Raw genomic sequence first — 18,940 nt, 5'->3', positions numbered from 1 at the left:
CACGGGGAAAGGTGGGGGAGGGGCCCCAGAGATGTTTCCCACAGGCTCGCGCAGGAGGGTCTAAAGCTTGGGTCAAATCCTTGTACACATGGAGAAAAGCCCTGCAGAAAAGGCCTACAGACTTCTGTGGCCGGCTCAGAGTTCCTCCCATTTGCTGTATTGCTGCCTTCCGGCAAGTATTTGGGGGTGAAAAAGCAAACAGCTCTTGCTCCTCATTCCCTTGGCTTTGAGCTGTCCCGGAATGGATGGCACCTGCACTGAGGGTGCTGTGATCTCATCATGCCCTTCACACAGTCTGAAAGAGGACGCATGTCTTTGACACACGCACAAAGTCTCCACTCCCATGGTTCCCTTTCTCTTCTACTGACTGACCTCACAACCCCAGCACCGACCTGCTCTGTGGAATGCCAGGTGCATTCACAACTGTGATGGTGACAAAAAATCTAAGAAAAGCTGAGCCTTCTTTAGTTCTGGATGGAGAAGACTGCTCTATATCTCCTGATGTAGCCCACAGGCACTCAGTTTACCCAGTGAGGTGGGAACTTTTTCCCCATAGAAGGCGTCAGTAGAGATGGCCCCAGGACCACATGGCTGGGTCAGCTCATGTGCTCTCCTGTGCCCCAGGGTGTGCCACACTGAGCCTAACCTGCTGGCTGCCCAACTGTATGGTACTGACCTTTTCCTCTAGCGAGAGAACCCCATGCAGTGCCACATCTGCTGCGTGCACTCTTGTGTTCCATGCACCCTGGCCCAGTTCCTGGCACTTAAGAAATATGCAATTGATTACTGTGTGTTAGATGGAGGAATGAGTTGATTAATCAATAGAAATAAAGGTGCAGGCCTTATGCTACAGCTCAGAGTGCAGGCTTTGGAATCAAGCAGGTGTAGGTTTCACCATGCTCCACAAAGAACAGCTGCATGCCTGTGAAGATAATACATTAAATTGCCTGTCTTAAGTGTAACATTCAAAGAATTTTTACACCCAAGAGACCAGCACCCAGATCAGGAAACAGATACCAGCAGAACCTTGGATACCTACACCTCATGTTCCCTTCCGGTCACTATATTTTCACTGCCTCCAAAATCCCTTGACTGCGACCTTCAAGTAGAGGGAAATAGCACACTGCTATCAGTAGAAACTTAAGAACAGCAGTGGTACAGTAGAAATAGCAGCACATTAGAAGTAGTAGCAAGAGCACTGGCAGAACACTAACAGAAGTAATTCGTAGTAGGAGTACAGTAATTGTAGAAGTAGTAATCATAACAGATGTCGGGATAGTAATAGTAGAAATAACAGTGATGGTAAAAGTAACCGTGGCAGAGATGGGATTTAGCTCAGTGGTTTCGCCGCCTGCTGCGTAAGCACAAGGACCCGAGTTCGATCCCTGGTACCAAAAAAAAAAAAAAAAGTAACTGTGGCAGTAGAAATAGATGTAATAATGATGGGAATAAAACAAGTAGTAAATAGTAAGAATAGTAATAACCAACAGTAGTAACTGAAGTAGTAGTGTAATAGAAGTGAGAGTAATAGAATAGTCATAGCACCAGTAACATTACTAATACTAGAAGTAATTAACAGAAGCAGCAGTGATAGTAGAAGCAGTAGAAGTGGTCATAGGAATAAGAGTCATAATCAGGTTAGCAGTAATGGGAAGAGGGGAAGAAGGAGACTAATAAGCAGGCGTAATGGTGATACTGGCTTACATTTGTGTAGCACTTACTACGTGGCACGTACTGCTCCTAAGTGCTCTACCTTAACTCTGCCAGTGCTCAACAGAACATTTTGGAGTGTATAATTTACAGAGTTGTATAAATCAGGGAAAGCTGAGGCACAGACGAGTCAAGTAGCATTTCTGAGGTCACGTAACTGGAGCCATGGATCCTGGATTCAAAACTCCAGCAGTCTGGCTACACAGCTGACCCTCTATTAGCACTGCAAAGAAAGACCAACACTCTAACATCAGTTTGCTTCGTCTTCTATGATAACAATTCCCGATGTGGTAAGCACACAGACTTACAGACTACAGATTATATTCCTAGGCGTTTTTTGCAGCTAAGTGTAGTCAGAGGACTATATTCTGGCAACAGGATATAAGCAGAAGCAGTAGGTGAAACTTCCAGAAAGCATTCATAAAGGGAGGAGGCCTGCCTTTCTACTTGTTCTTTTCTTCTGCTGACAGATGTGATATCTGGAGCACAGGCACCTAGAATGGGACTATGAGGTAGCTTTGGGACTGAAGGATCATATGGCAGAGAAACAAGAGGGGAAAGCATATATCTCTCACAGATTGCTGTAGCAGCTCTACACAGTTTCTGTTTGAAATTTTAGAGAAGAGATATACTTTTTATACTTTTAAAGACAATGTTCTTTTAGACTTTAGGTCATTCATAGCAAAACTTAATCTAATTATTCCCCAAGTCTTTGCAATTACAGTGTAATTAAAACTAATGTCACTTTGTGCCAGACTCTTGACAGAACCAACAAAACAAGATAAAACATGACTGGTTTCACCCGCTGCTGCACAAGCACAAGGACCCGAGTTCAATCCCCGGTAACAAAAAAAAAAAAGATAAAACATGACTGAGTAGTCCCATAATAGATAAACTATGAAAAGAAGCATGTAAGCCTCATTTCCTCTGGAAAGTGGGCACAGTTCCTTGTATCTCTTTTCTGGGTCATTTCAAGAGCCTCAGTTTTGACTCCTAAACTTCAACTTCCCACCTCTCTTACCCATCCAGTATCCTCTGCTTGTCTAATCATCCTTACAAACTATTTTTACCATGAACTGAAATATCCATGTACCTACTGTATGCAAGACATTGTACTCTTTTTTCTTTAATGTGCACAAAAAATTTGAAAATATTTTCACAAAAAAGGAAACAGAAGACAGAATGTCAGTGACTTGCCCAAGATCCCATAGTGAGTCAGTACCAGGACCAGGATTCAACCACTTCCTTTAGCATTTGCTCTTTCTTCACAACAACCTGACTTCTTGGAAATGCCTGCCGTAGTCCATCCTCACATCAGGCCACCCTGACAACCTTAAGATTCTCAGAAGCTACAAGTTTTCTCTGCCTAGTTTTTCATGATTCTTCCTGTCCAATCCAACTTCCTGTCCTGTAACGCAAACCATCATCTGTTCAGGTCATGCCCTTTGGACTCTCCATTACAGATCCCCAAACCAGGCCTTAGCCGTCCTGGCTGCAGAATGGGATAATTCATACCTCTACCAAGTGGCAAGAGGACCAAGAGGAAAATGGCAGGGGCTCCCAGGGTCAGGGAGAACTGACTTCAAATCTAGCTGGGCAAGTTCTTTCTCTGTGAAACACATGTAGTAATTCATGCCCAGAAGGACTGCTGGCTGTACTGAAATAAATGAAATAATGGAACCAAAGAACCTAATACATAATGGATTTGGTTAAAATAGAACCTACTGGACTTCTGGGAAAATAGTGGAGTAGTGAGCAACAAAAACTCAGCCTCTTTGAGATTTAGAATCCACATACTGGAAAACAAGAACTTGGGACAGGAAAAAAAAAAAAAAAAAGACAGAAGTAGATTCCTAGGAACCAGAAAGGAACTAACAGAAAAATTAAAACCTACAGAAAAATTGAAGAGGCTGAACATAACACAAAGAAGGGAAGAAACAATCTGCATTTCCTCCCTGGCTCCTAGCTTGTGGCTTGCTGGAACAAGAGTCTGAATCCACAGAGACAAAGGGAAAGCTGGAGACTCTGGATCTTCAGGAAGAAACTCAGTGGTGGAATGGATCAGCAGGTACTGTGAGCTGCAGGCAGAGTGTGAGATTTTGCTCCTGCATGAGTCCTTTGAGTCCATACTAAGCACCAGCCATATCCCTTGCTTGGATAGATGCCAAATGGGGAAGGGTTGATTGTTTGCATCCAGGACTCAGCCTAGAACAAGACAGCTTAACCTGAGGGTTTCATGTTATGTTCCCACTGTGACTGGGTGACAGACACCCATGGAAGACAGCTGTGGTCAGGGAACCATATAGGCTGGAAAGAGATGCCCTGAGGGGTTGAGGTAGGGATACACACCCCACAACCATGGCCAGAGGCCAGGCTCAGCCTGAATTGCTCTGGATTTCACAGTTGCAGCAATGGTGCCCTCCTCCTAATTCTTCTGTCTGCTGGTGCCTACATCCAGCATGTATCTGGAGCATGAACAGGGCCACTGAGCCAAAATTGTAGATCTTGGAAGAAAAACATACATTCGAAATCAGAGAAATTTCTCTTACTTTGTGTTTGTTTGTTTCTCTTTCTGGATTTGTTTTTGGGTATGGGTGTGCATGTGTGTGTTGTTTTAGGTTAATTTAGTTTTTGTTTTCTTTTTCTTCTTTCCTTTCCTCCTTTCTTCTTCATCAGTTTATTGAGGTTTGGAATTTTCCTCTGTCTTTCTTCCTTCATTCTTATCTCTTGTTTTTTGTTTTCTTTTGGGTACCGGGGATTGAACTCAGGACCATGCGCTTGCGAGGCAGGCAGCAGAACCACTGAGTTAAATCCCCAGCCCTGTCTCCTGTATTTTTTAAATTTTCTTTATTTTTTCTTCTTCTCCCTTTTAATTTTTCTCCCTTTAATTTTTTTCTCTCTTATTTTTGCTTCACATATAATTTCTTTCTTCTCCCTCTTTTTCTATCTTCTATTTCTCATCAGTTTTTTTTCTCTTACCTTTACCTAATTCTATAAACATCCTACTTGACAATAAAATCCTTTCTACCAATTCTCACTCATACCTCTCATATCATACGGCTTAAGGTTTCAAATTTTTCTTCTTGTCTTACTCCATTCCCACACCCTGTACCTTTAATAGGTTAACCATAAAGACTTATTAACCTTTTGATAGTTACTAACTCTATGAAATTACTATTGAATTCATTTTTACCATTAGTGGGGAAATAGCCATTGTATTTAAAACACATTAGCTATAAGTCAATACATGGGTTGTCTTTTTTTTTTTTTTTTTTTTTTTTTGGTACTGGGGATAGAACTCGGGACCTTGCACTTTCAAGGCAGGCTGGCGGCATCACTGACCTAAATTCCCGGCCCTAGGGTTGTCTTAATGTTTACACCATAATTGTAGATTTCTTCACTAGGGTTAGGGGAAGTACATAATTGTTTCTCATGGTATTTTAATGTCCAGTCTCTCTTGGATGATACTACTGTAGCTGACTTGCTTGTTATTACCAGGGTCACATAATTGTTGCTATTTTTCTGTAAGCCAACACTCAGATTACCTTTGTGACATTAACAATGCTAGAGTACATGCCCAGAGAACCTGGTTGTTGGGCTAATTACGTTACATCCTCCCCTCCCAAATTAACCAAGGTGGTCAGATCTTGGAACTGAGGCAAAAGATTATAGTTAGCCATTCCCAAAGCACATTACTGAAAAGCAACTAAACTGATCTCTATACTACCAATAAAGTATCTACATTATAAGCATCCACAAACCTTAGCACAAAACAAAAAAACCTCCAACAAACAAACAATAGAAACACAATAAGATAAAGCAACAAAATATCCCCCAAAACTCCCAATTACCCTGAAGCCAATCCAGTGGGACCAAGGGGCAGAACAGCACAAGCCACAAACCTGAATTACTTGAAAGGATAACAGAGGAGGCTAGAAAACAGATCAAAGAGGTACTCAGTGGGATCATAAAAGACATAACTAAATAGATAATGGAAGTAATAAAAAATGATCCAGGAGCTTCCAGAAGACACTAATAAAAAGCTAGACATGCTAAAGAAAACAATGCAAAATATAAACAGCTAGTTTAGCAAAGAATTAACATCCGTGAGAAGGTTTCAATGGGAAATCCAGAGGATTAAAAATTATATTGAAAGTATGGGCAGGAGTGACCAATTAGAGGACAGAATTTCAAAACTAGAAAACAACGATGCCTTCAAAGACCAATTTCTCAAAGAACCTTAAAGCAACAAGAGAACATGAAAAATGGATCCAATAGCTGCTAGACAATACAAAGAAGACTAATCTAAGAACAACTGGAATAAGTGAAAAATCAGAAGACAACATAAATAGCATAAAAAACCTAGTCACAGAAATAATGACAAAAAATTTTCCAAATATAGGGAAAGAAATAAACATACAGATGAGACATATATAACCTTAAAGAGCCATGACTAAAAGAGATATTCTCGGAGTCACATTATATGCAAAGTACCAGAGGTCCATCACAAGAACAAAATCTTAAAAGCTTAGAGAAAGGCAACCAATCACATACAGAGGTAAACCCCATAAGAATTACAGCAGACTTCTCTACACAAACCTTAAAGGCCAACCGGGACATGGAGAAAAGCGTTTCAAGCCCTAAAAGATAACAACTTCCAACCCCAACTTATGTATCTTGCAAAACTTTCCTTCAAAACTGATAGAGAAATAAGGTATTTCCATGACAAGGAGCACCTCAAGGAATTCATGATGACCAAACCAGCATTACAGAAAATTCTCAAGAATAGTCTAGAAAGAGACAATGAAGCCAACAATGTCAATAAGTCAAAAAGACTGAATGTACCTGGAAGAATGAGCAGTTAAGCAAAAAGAAAAAGAAAAAAAAGGAAATCAGCAACTGAAAAATAATGTACTGACAGGAATAAGTCAATACCTCTCAGTAATAACTCTCAATGTGAATGTTCTCAATTCCTCAATCAAAAGACACAGAATGGCAGAACAGATTAAAAAAACAGTAATATGCAATATATAAGAAACACAGTTAACTGAAAAAGAAACACAAATTGGAAATCAAAGGATAGAAAATAATATTCCATGCAACAGGAACCTAGAAAAAAGTAGGAGTAGCTATCCTAGTTTCAGAAAAAGTAGATTTCAAGCCAAAACTGATCAGAAGAGACAAAGAAGGTCACTACATATTGGGTAAAGGAACAATTTAACAGGAAGAAAAAACAATTATAAACATGTATGCGCCAAATACTGACACACTCAACTGCATAAAACAAACACTAATGGACATAAAAAATCAGATAAAACACCAATACAGTTACAAGGGTGGACCTCTATATCCCACTGTCACAAATGGACAGATAAACTAGACAAAAATCAACAAAGAAATATCAGAGTTGAACCAAACCTTCAAACATATGGACTTAATAGATATCTATAGAATGTTTTATCCAACAACAACACAATACACATTCTTCTCAACAGCACATGGGACTTTCTCTAAAACAGATCAAATATTAGCCCATAAAGCATGCTTGAATAATAGCAAAAGAAATAAAATTATTCCATGCATAAGAGTATCGTACAGTGAAACTAGAAATCAATGGCAAAAGAAACCACAGAAATTATGCAACACAAGGAAATTAAATAATACTCTCTTGAATAATCAATGGGTCACAGATTAAATTAAGGAAGAAATTAGACAATTTCTACAATCAAATATTAATGACAGTATGACTTATTGGAAAATATAGGACACAATGGAAGCAGTTCTAAAAGGAAAATTTACACTGGTGAATTTCTGTATCAGAAAAACAGAATGAGCTCAAATAAATAACCTAATGATCCACTTCCAAGTCCTAGAGAAACAAGAACCATCCAAATCCAAAGCTAGTACAAGTAAGAGAATTATAAGATCAGAGGAGAAATTAATAAAATTGAGACTTTAAAAAATACAAAGAACTAATGAACTGAAGAGTTGGTTTTTTGAAAGAATAAACAAAATAGACAAACCCTTAGCCAATCTTACCAAAATAAGGAAAGAAAAGACTCAAACTCATACAATTAAAAATATAACAGGCAAAATCAAAACAGATTATTCCAAAATTCAGAAGATCATTGGTAAATACTATGAGAAACTGTATTCCAATAAAATGGAAAATTCAGAAAAATAGATAGATTCCTAGATACATAGGAACGACCAGAGCTGAACCAAGAAGATACAAAAATCCTAAATTATCCAATATCTGTCAATGAAACTGAAGAAGTATTAGAAAAAAACTACCAACTAAGAAACGCCCAGGTCTCAGAGGATTCACTGCTGAATTCTACAAGAACTTTAGAGAAGATCTAATTTTCCTCAAGCTCTTTAATGAAATTGAAAGGGTAGCAGTACTCTCAAACTCTTTTCTATAAGCAAGCTTCATCCTGATTCCAAAACCAGAAAAGGACCAATCAAAAAAGAGAACTATAGGCCAATCTCTGTAATGAACATAGATTTTTTTAAATCCCCAATAAGATACTGGCAAAGAAAATGCAGCAAATCATAAAAAAAGATTATACATCATAATGAAGTAGGATTCATTCCAGGGATGCAGGGATGGTTCAACATATGCAAATCAATAAATGTAACACACCACAAAAACAGAAGCAAGGCCACAAATCACATGACCCTCGGTAGATGCAGAAAAAGCCTTTGACAAAATCCAACATCCACTCATGATAGAAACCTTAAAGAAAACAGGTATTGAAGGTCTTTATCTCAATCTGAATAAAGCCATCTATCACAAACCAACAGCCAACATCCTACTAAATGGACAGAAGCTGAAAGCTTTTCCTCTAAAATCAGCAACAGGACAAAGATATCCACTATCACCACTTCTGTTTAACATAGTTCTTGAAACATTAGCCAGAGCAATTATACAAGAGAAAGAATGAAAAGGATATGGATAGGAAAAGATAAAGTTAAATTATAATTATTTCCTGATGGCATGATACTCTACCCCAACCCCCCCCGCAAAAGACTCCTAGAATTAATAACCAAATTCAATAGCACAGCAAAATACAAAGTCTACACTCAAGAAATCAACAGTGTTCCTCTATATCAATAACAAACTCAACAAGAGAGAATTACAGAAATAATTCCTTTCACAATACCATCAAGAAAAATGAAATACTTAGTAACTAAGCCAAACAAAGAAGTGAAAGACCTGTACAATAAAAATTATAATATTGTGAAAAAAAGATCGAAGAGGACATAAGAAAATGGAAAGATATCCCCTGTTCCTGGATTGGCATAGTCAATATCTTCAAAATGGCCATACTTCCAAAACTGTTACATAGATTTTAACACAATCCCAATCAAAATACCAATAGCATTCTTCACAGAACTAGAGAAAGCAACCTTAAAATTCATATAGAACCAGAGGAGACCTACAATAGCAAAAGCAATTCTGGGCAACATAGGCAAGGCAGGGGCCGTCACAATCCCAGACTTCAAGTTATACTATAAATCTGCAGTGATAAAAACAGCATGGTATTGGCAAAAAACAGACTTGTGGATCAATGGAACAGAATCATGGACGCAGAAACAACTCTAGGCATATTCAACGACTGTATTTTTGACAAAGGGGCCAAATACTTTCCCTGGAAGAAAGACAGACTCTTTAACAAATGTGCTGGGGAAACTGGCTAGCCATAGGCCAAAGATTGAACCTAGACCCATAGTTCTCATGCACTAAACTAAAATCAAAATGGATCAAGTATCTAAATATTAAAACAGAAACACTTAATCTGTTGGAATACAAAATAAGTAAAACTCAAAGACAGGAACAGGCAAAGACTTTCTGAACAGAAGAACCCTGGTTGAACAAGAAATAGTACTGAGAATCACCAAATGATTAAAAAGCTTCTGCCAGCAAAAGAAACCACCAACAGAGTGAGAGATAACAAGCAGACTGGGAATAAAATTTTTCCAGCTGCTCCTCAGACAAAGGATAATATCCAGAATATATAAAGAACTCTAAAAAATTAGACCCCTCAAAATTTCAAGACCCAATCAAAAATGGGCATCTGAAATGAAAAGAAACTTCTCAAGATAAAGAAGTACAAAAGTGAATAAATACATGAAAAAATGTTCAACATCGCTGGCCACTCAATAAAGGCAAATTATAACAACACTGAGATTCCATCTCACTCCAGAAAGAGTAGCCATTCTCAAGAAATCAAACAAAAACAAATGCTGGAGAGGCTATAGGGAAAAAGGAACCATTCTTTATTGTTAGCAGGAGTGTAAACTAGTACAACCACTATACAAATCAGTATAGAGATTCTTCAAAAACTAAAAATTGCATGTCACTCAGCTATTACCTTTCTAGGTATCTTCCCAGAAGAGTTAAAGACATCATATTACAGTGATACAGCAGCACAATTCATAACAGCTAAATCTTGGAAGCCGTCTGTAAGCCCATCAACAGATGAATGGATAAAGAAAATACAATATTTATACACAAAGGAGTACTACTCTGCCATAAAGAAGGATAAGCTTGAGTCATCTGTAAAAAAATGGGTACAGAGCCAGGGATTTAGCTCAATGGTTCCGCCACCTGCCTCGCAAGCACAAGGTCCCGAGTTCAATCCCCAGTACAAAAGAAAAAAATGGGTGCACCTTGAGACCTTAATGTTAAATGAAGTAAATCAGAGACACAAAGTTAAATATCACATGATTTCTCTTATATGAGAAATCCAATATATAAATAAAGTGCAAAATAAAAGACAGACAATAGGAAAAAAACAGCAAGGAAAAAGTTATTGTAATCCAGCATGGCCAAAGTATCTAAAAGTGTGGTGTGCTTTGATTTAGTATAATTGTCATTTGTGTTTTATATGTTTTTTGGTCTGTTAATTTGTGTTTATGATAATTAACTTGATAAGAACTTATAAAATAAAATAAACGATTCTGATGCAGGCAAAAATGAAAAAAAATTTTAAAAAGAGGGTGGATAGGAAGGGGAGTAAAAAAGAATTGAGATGTGTCATACAGATGTACCAATTGGCCCCAATGAATGTAAAAATAAAATAAAATAGCACCTACCGATGCTGGTGGTACTGCTGCTACCGTTCCTGGCTTCTCTGGTTCCAGCCCACCCCCAACTTTCCCTCTGAGAAAGGCAAAGGCTAAGTCACGTGATAGGAAACCCTTTGAGAGGTCCACAGCTTTACAAACACCAGCAAACCCATGGCCCACCACGCTCACGCTGATGGTGATTCCGCCAGACTCCCATGCCCGTGTTTCAGCAAACTGCGTCCCGCCCCCACCCCAATTCGCCTACACTTCCCAGGCTACGTTCTGCAGACAGGAGGGGCTGGAGACCACTCACCGATTCCATAGCGAATCTCTTGATGAAAAACTGGAGAGCCTGGAGGCTGAAGATCTCATGTCTCCGCCGTAACATCAGAAAATTACCTGGAAGGGGAAAAGGAAGAAAAGGTGACAAGGGTCATGCGGTGGGACGAGGTAAACAACACTGTCTCAGGCCAGCGTGTGGCTTCGCTCGGAGGTTGGTGCCCCTGTTAGGAATGGCCTGGCCCCACAGAGTGGTTGTCCAGGAAAACAAGGATGGAGAAACCAGAAACCCGTATCTCAGGTCCCCACCGTGGTGCTGACATCTCCATCATTGTATTTTTGTACAAGAAGTGCTCAGGAATCCTTCTTGTATTCTATTTCTAGCTCTACGTTGGAGAGCAATTTACAAGTCATTAACTTCCCTAGACCCAGGCCCCTAAACATGAAATTAAAGTGGGTGCAACAGACAGGTATCTGCACTGCATGCCCACTGGAAGGCAAAGGCATCCCCCAGCAAAGGGAACAAGCTCCGGGAAGAAAGCAGCCACAGATGGACATACACAGTTCAGGGCAGCCTCTCTGAACCTGGGAGAGGATTCTAATTAATGCATGCATGCTAAAGCTTAATTAATTGCTGAATGCACAGGGCACAGTGAGTCTGGGATAAAAGATGTCACATAAAGGGACAGCTTCAGTATTTGCAGAGGGGAGGGAAAGCGAGGGGGGGGTATGAAAACACTGTGAACCAAGGGACCTGCTTAGTCCCTCTCCAGGCACCACGAGTTCAGACTGGCACATCCAAGTGGGGCCAAAGCTTTTGGCTCTACCATCTCCTTCATCCCTGTATCCAGTGTGTCCCCAGTCATGTCAATCTTACTTCCCAAAGACTCTCAACCTGTCTGTCCATCTCCACTACACAGCCTGGGCCACGCCACCACCCTTCTCACCTGGGCCATCGCAACTGCCTCCTAACTCGTCTCATTTCCATTACCCCCTCTCCTTCTAAAGCTTGTCTCCCATGATGGACCCAGAGTGATATACATTCTCATTCTCATTCTCATCCTCTCTCTCTCTCCCCTTCCCTCCCCCGACAAAATTTTGTACACACCCCAAAACAGACAAGAGTATCATAAAATCCACGTGCCTATCACCCAGCCCAAACACCATGAACCCATAATCAACCTAACCTAACCACCGGCAAGCCACAATTCACAATTACCCTCACCCTTCCCCTCCGACACATTGTAATTTTGCAGGAAATTCTAGACATCTTATCATTTCAGTTGTATTGCTGTATATATCTCTAAGATAAGGTCTTTCATAAAAATACAACTGCAATATTATTACCACACCAAAAAAAGAATGCCTCTGTATCATCAATGTCTACACTCCTAAAAGTCTCATTAATGCCAAAATTAGTGTTTTAAAAAAATTGAATCCAAGTACTCACATCTTACAACTAGTTGATACGCAAAATGAGATTTTTACAACATAAATCTGACTGTGTCATCTCCCAGCTTTTCACTCCCAGGTGGGCATCCTTCAGTGGCTTCTTAGTGATCAGGGTAGAACTCTAAATCATGGAAGACATTCCAATCTTGTCCCCCTCTCTGGCTGCATCTTGTCCCCAGGCTCACTGCTGCAGCCACATGAGGTTGGTGTAGATGCTGGAACAAGTTGTGATTCTTCAGCCACAGGCCCTCTTCTCATGCTGTTCCCTCTGCCCTGGCAGCTGCTTCTTTCACCCTCTTTGTCTAGTTAACTCCTGTACTTCCTCAAGTGTTACATCCTCTGAGGACTGTTTTGCTACTCATATAATTGATCTTGGATTTTAATTATATGGATTCTCCTCAGCTTAGAGGTGGTTATCCTGTCCTGGATTCACCACTCTAAGTTAAAAATATCCTAAATTTGAAAATGCATTTAGTATACCTAATACTGAACATCATAGCTTAGCCTAGCCTAACTTAAACATGCTTAGAACATGTACATTATTCCACAGCTGGGCAAAATACCTCATACAAAGCCTACTATGTAACAGTGTTGAATATCTCGTGTAATTTATTTGATACTGAACTGAAGTGAAAAACAAAAGTATATATTAGTATACTTTTTCACATCCTAAAGTCAAAAATTTGTAAGACAAACCATGGTGAGTCAGAGATTGTGAATTCATTATTGTGAAGACTGATTATTATCTGTTGATTTAATTCAATTACAAGATATATGAATACAAAGACTGTGTTTGGACTTGCTCATTGGAGTAACCCCAACATCAACCATGCAAGGCCAAACACAATATTGATAAATATTTGTTGGATAAGTGATCAGATCATTTCCCTCAAACTGAGTGACCTACTACATCTTCTGGAACCTTGAATGATACATTTTTTATTATTATTATTACTTAAATTCTTTCATTGGTGCATTTTAGGTATACAACACATTTACATTTCTCATTGGGAACTTGTACCTTTACATGATGCATCTTGGTTCTTATTTTTTCCCCATTCCTAGCCCTCCCTTCATCCCCTCCACCCTTCCCTATTTCAAAGACTTTGTTTCCATTTTTTCCATTTCTCATCATTTTTCCTTTCCCTTCTTTCCTTTCCCCTGCCCCTCCCACTACCCCTACCCCTTTGGACCTTTTCTTTCTATTTTGCATTATCGATTATTCATTCTAATCATTGGTACATTTTAGGTATGCAATATAATGACATTCATCATTGGAAATTTGCACCTTTACATAATCTCTCTTGGTTCTTATTTTTCCCCTTCCCCTGCCCTCCCTTCAACCCCTCCATCCCTCCTTATTTACAAAGATTGTGTTTCCATTTTTTCATTTTCTCATATTAATTCCATTCCCTTCTATCCTTTCCCCTACCCCTCCCACTTCCTCTTCCCCTTTTCCCATTTTCTTCCTATTTCACATTACCTTGAATGATACATTTAAAGTAGATGAGGAATCCACAAACTTATCCTAAGGTTCATATGGAAATGCGTTGGGTTCAGAATAGCCAAAGTGTCTTTGGGAATAATGTTGGAAGACTCTTACTTCCTGACTCCGAAACCTGCAAGAAAGCTGCAGTAATCAGGACAATCTGGAAGTGGCCTAAGGATAAATATGAGGTCTCCTTAAGAATCACAGATGACCTTCCTAAAACACTGACCTCCAGATCCCAACTTCACTAAGCACGTCTCTGAAAGGCAAAGGTGCGTTACTTGCCTCAGCCAGGCCCCTCCTCAGCTTGCTCTTCCTTTGTTCTCCTTGCTTCACCCCAGCCAACTGGCAGAGACAGTGTGGCAGCCTGGACCCCTCACCCTATTCTTCACTCCCAACACAATTCCAGGTCATAAATCTCCGCCCTTGGTCCTGCAACTTTTAGTGCTTCCCACTATGGTGAGTTAAGTTTATTTCCCTCCTTCATTGGATTTTGGGCCAGACTACTGAGTTGTTTTAGCCAAAGGAGTGTGGATAGAAATGATAATGTGCTGGTCCTAAGTCTGCCCCTCTTGCATTCCCATGATGTGCCATGCAAGAAGCAGGTCTCCTTTGCTCCTACCAGTTGCTGTGTTTAAATCTGGACCCTGGGCTGAAGACACATGCAGCAAATCTGGACCCAAATACAAGTCCAGCGGGAGCCAGCCACCCTGACCTAGGTTGGCCAAACCACAGCCATGACAAATAAATATCTACTGTCAAGAAAACCACTGCAATTCTGAGATCTTTGGTACTCAGCAAAAACCGACTGATACACCTAGGAATAATAATACATGACACTGAGTATGAACACAGGTCAGAAAAAAGGAATGCCATGCATACAACAGCATAAGTATGATGACAAATGACAGAGCTATTCTTGCAATATCTATCTACCTTATTAGTATCAATTTGACCCTCACAAAAATCCTGCAAGACAGATAATGGGCCAGCTTTACAGGTGAGAAAATCAAGGCTCAAAGATAATAAAATTCTGTATCTAAGAAAGTGTGTGGAAGAACTGGGATACTGACCCAGGCTGTCTGACTCAAAAACTCCAAGCCAGGCTTCTACATGAAAAGTCCTTGTAGATTCTGCTATCTGAAGGCCTGGCCCATGACGCAACTCCACCCTTGTCTCATTCCTTCTACGACTGGGCTTTGATGAGAGGCTGCCAGGTAAGGTAGAAAGGCTACTGGGCTAAAGTCAACAGGCTCACGTTTCAGTGCCAGCAGGGCCCATAAACACCGTGTCACCTTCATCTTTGGCTCTCAGGTTCCTTGTTTGTGAAATGAGGCCGCTAATCCTAGCCTGGCCTACATCACTGTCCCATCGTGGACCTATGGAGAGATGGAGTGTGAACTGCGACACTAAAGTTAATTCACAGTTCTGAGCCCAAATGAGGTCAGCACCTACACATGTGTGAGGATCTCTCCCATAGTGCTCTGGGGTAGCACTCCGTTAGGACTCATTTATGTTCTGAGACTGATTTTTTTTTTCAGAGATTATTTCCTCCCAATTATGAAAGTAATCCAAGGATATCAGGAAAACTATAAGGCATGAAATAAAAATCATTTGTGATCTTAACACCTAAAGATAAATACTGCCCAAATATTAAGACCGTTTTCTTTCTGGGGCCAGTTTATGGTAAGTTTGAGACAAATATTACATTTCTATTAACATGATTTTCTTAGAACCAGGGAACTGCCAATAAGTGAAAACAAATTCCCATTTTGTATTCATTTCATTCATTCATCCAACAAATTCTTACACTGTGTATACCATGTGCCTGGGCCTGTTCTTACTGTCTGAAGACAGAGCCAAAACAAAAGTTAATAATCTTAAAGAACTAACATGTCTACACTCTTTTTTTCTTTATAATGGCTGAAGCAGGAGGATCACAAATTCAAGCCCAGCTTAGAAAACTTGGCAACTTAGTGAGATCCATTTTCAAACTAAAAAAATTTTAAAGGGGATGGATGGGGATAGGGCTGTCCCTCAGTGCAGAGCCCTAGGTTCAATCCCCAGGACTGCAAAAACAAAAGGAAGAAAGGAAGAAAGAAAGAACCTACTAAGTGATGGATGATGATGATGATGATGATGATGATGATGATGATGATGATGATGATGCTTCCTTGCTAGACTCTGCATTCTCACAGTGTAACTTATTATTAAAACTTGGCTTCCAGGGAAATGCATCTGAGTTAGAATCCAGATCATGACTCACTGCTGACTTACTGATCCTCATTTACTTCAGGACTCTCATCTTCAAAACTGGGATAATTCTCATACAGTCACGATGGGAAAATTAACAAGACAGTGTCGTTAAAGGACTGAGAAAAAATGCTTGGTTCCTGGTAACTGATGAATATATGGTTACTGGTAGTGTCATTTAATCCTCATGGCCCTGCGGTGTAGAAACCCAGCGGTGACTGCAGGTTACCAACTGGGCTCCACAGATGCAACCCCTCCAGGAGCACAGGAAAGACTGTGGAAAGAGGGAAAGGATATGGGGGCCTTTAACCATCGACAACCTTCCCTCTCCTACCAGGCTCAGGCAGAGGATGGTTTCAGACAGAGACGCCGAGGTCTCTGTGTAAAGGTGCTGGCAGTGCTCAGTGACTTGGACAGGCACCTGTAACCACGTGCTCCATAAACAGCTGCGAAGGAGAGAGTGACCCGTGTGCTCCTATCCACAGCCCCTCAATTCCCACTGCCTCAATGACAGAAGATTTAAAGCCACTACCTGCTAAAGTGAGCGGAAATTCACTGCCATCAAACATCACCTTTGTTACCACCCATGTGTCTGCTTTTCCACTGAAAGTCTATCCTACGACTGACTGTGTGTCAGTTAGGACAGCACTCCCAATGCCACACGGGAGGAAGGAACAGAAATAATTCTGGCACATAAACCCTTCTTCACTGCCCGTCCCCAAATAGGTGTTGCGTTTCACTCACAGGAGTCTGCCTGAAGCCAGGGAGTGTACCCTGTCATGAATTCGAATCATCTGCAACTGGTTGTAACTTGAACAAATGTTTCCTCCCATAAAATCAGATCCAACTTATCTTATTTACCAATGCACTCATATCAGTTAGGGTTCATAGGAACAGATATCATGTCCTATCGTATCATATACTTGGTACATAAGGATTTACAGTGGCTGCCTGCAGAGTGAAGGGCGGAAGAATGCAAAGGGCAGTCTGCACACAGGACAGCAGAGGGTCCAGGCAAAGGTCAAAGCCCTGGAGCTCACTACAGTCTCGTGTGAGTGTGTACACAGAAGGAAGCCAGAGTCTGTCCTGGAAGGCTGAGACAGACAGGCAAAGGCAACGGCGGAGACTGGCGGCTCCTCTGAAGAAGCAGAAGTGAGATTTCCTTCTCCTTCCCTTTTTCATTCCACCCAGGCTACAAGCCTATTGTTTGGTGCTACCCAGCCCAGGTGGGGCTTCCCTCTTCAGCAAGCCAATCATCCAGACTCACCAGAACCGTGCTACGCCAAATAAGTAAGTGTTTCTTATCCAGGCTGACATCACCAGCAACTGTCACAGCACGTCTTGTCTGTTCTGCAGAAGCTGAACTTCATCCCTGGTCCCCTGACTCTCCAGCTGGCAGGGAGCAGATCACAGGTCCTCTGGGCCTCCATAATCAATTCCAATTCTTACAGGAATAACCCAGTTCCAATTTGTAAACAATCTTTCTATATATCCATCATAGGAAGAGAGTTGATTTTTATAGGACTTGGCTTACACTCTGTTGACTCTATCTACATACCGCACCCCACTTTGAGGACATTCATTATCTCTCTCAGTTCTCGTAAGCCTGCAATGAACTGTGACTGTCTGGATTCTCCAAGTAAGGAAAGTAAGGTCAAGAGAATCATGGAACACTTCCCAAGTCTCGTGGCTGGTTGATGGTGGCAGATTCAGGATGGGAGGCTGGGTTTCTAAGCTCAGACTTTACCTGTCATACTCAGCAAAGCAGGATGAATTGTGATTGAATTACAGCCCATTCTGCATTATTTCCTCATTATTTCAGATAAGGATAAGTGAGCCCATAGCCACCTCCCATAGCCATCCCTGAATGGGAAATGTTGAGACCATAAGAGTTGGTCACTGGGTTTTGGACCAATTACCAGGTCTCTAAGTTTCCACGTCCATTAGCAAGCAATACATCCTGCCTCCTAACCCCAGCAGCTTGAGTTAGGCACCACTGACCTTTGGTCAGGTAATTTTGGATCCGTGCTATTTCCCTGAATCTTTCTGCCCCACCTGCCAAGCAAGAGTTTGAGATGAGCCACCCCTGCTGAGTTTACTGGCCTACGATGTCCAGTACACTACTCTTCAGAAGGACTCAGGCAAGACCCCACAGAAGCTTGCCCCAAGAGAGCCAAGAAGGGTTCAGACCCTGTCCCTAACAATCCCTGGGCCCTGCCTCACTGCCTCCCTTCTGGTTAAAATAATCGCAATCAATATGCATCCATTTAGCTATAAATGTCTCTAGTTTCTCGATCTTTATGGCTGAGTAGGGTGGAGGGGGTGAAGGGAGGACAGGTAGTGGGGAAAAAATAAGAACCAAGATACATCATGTACAGGTACAAGCACCCAATGATAAATGTAAATGTATTGTATACCTAAAATGTACCAATAAAAGAATCTAAGGAAAAAAAAATAATCACAATCAAAGATGATTTGGGGTCACTCCTTTCCAAAGGAGAGACATGATCCAAAAGACCAGACCCATGCCTTGTGCGACTGCAAATTCATGTCAACTGTGACTACTTCTCTTTGATCCTAGTCCCTGAGGCACTGGGCCAGACAGTGAGGAGCTGAGCTGAGTCAGCCAAGGTCACTGCCCACCGCAAGCTCACAGTCTAGTGTGGGCAAGAGACAGGCACA

The 18,940-nt window shown here is 40.9% G+C and overlaps 1 protein-coding gene across 7 annotated transcripts in view; it reads right to left on the bottom strand.

The window, feature by feature from the left end:
- Asap1 (ArfGAP with SH3 domain, ankyrin repeat and PH domain 1) overlaps nucleotides 1-18,940 on the bottom strand; it is a 322,988-nt gene that overhangs the window by 277,515 nt on the left and 26,533 nt on the right. For all 7 annotated transcript variants that reach the window (XM_087184109.1, XM_087184129.1, XM_087184116.1 and 4 more), the window contains exon 2: nucleotides 11,099-11,184. In XM_087184109.1, the coding sequence (XP_087040235.1) occupies nucleotides 11,099-11,157 (59 nt within the window). In that variant the 5' untranslated portion in view covers nucleotides 11,158-11,184. The remainder of the gene's footprint in view (nucleotides 1-11,098; nucleotides 11,185-18,940) is intronic.

This window comes from Heterocephalus glaber, unplaced genomic scaffold (assembly GCF_053883595.1).
Source record: "Heterocephalus glaber isolate CG9 unplaced genomic scaffold, H.glaber_assembly_v1.0 deba00000281, whole genome shotgun sequence".
NCBI classification, from domain to species: domain Eukaryota; kingdom Metazoa; phylum Chordata; class Mammalia; order Rodentia; family Bathyergidae; genus Heterocephalus; species Heterocephalus glaber.
Note: the sequence above shows the minus strand (reverse complement) of the source record. Positions and strands in the feature narration are given on the sequence as shown.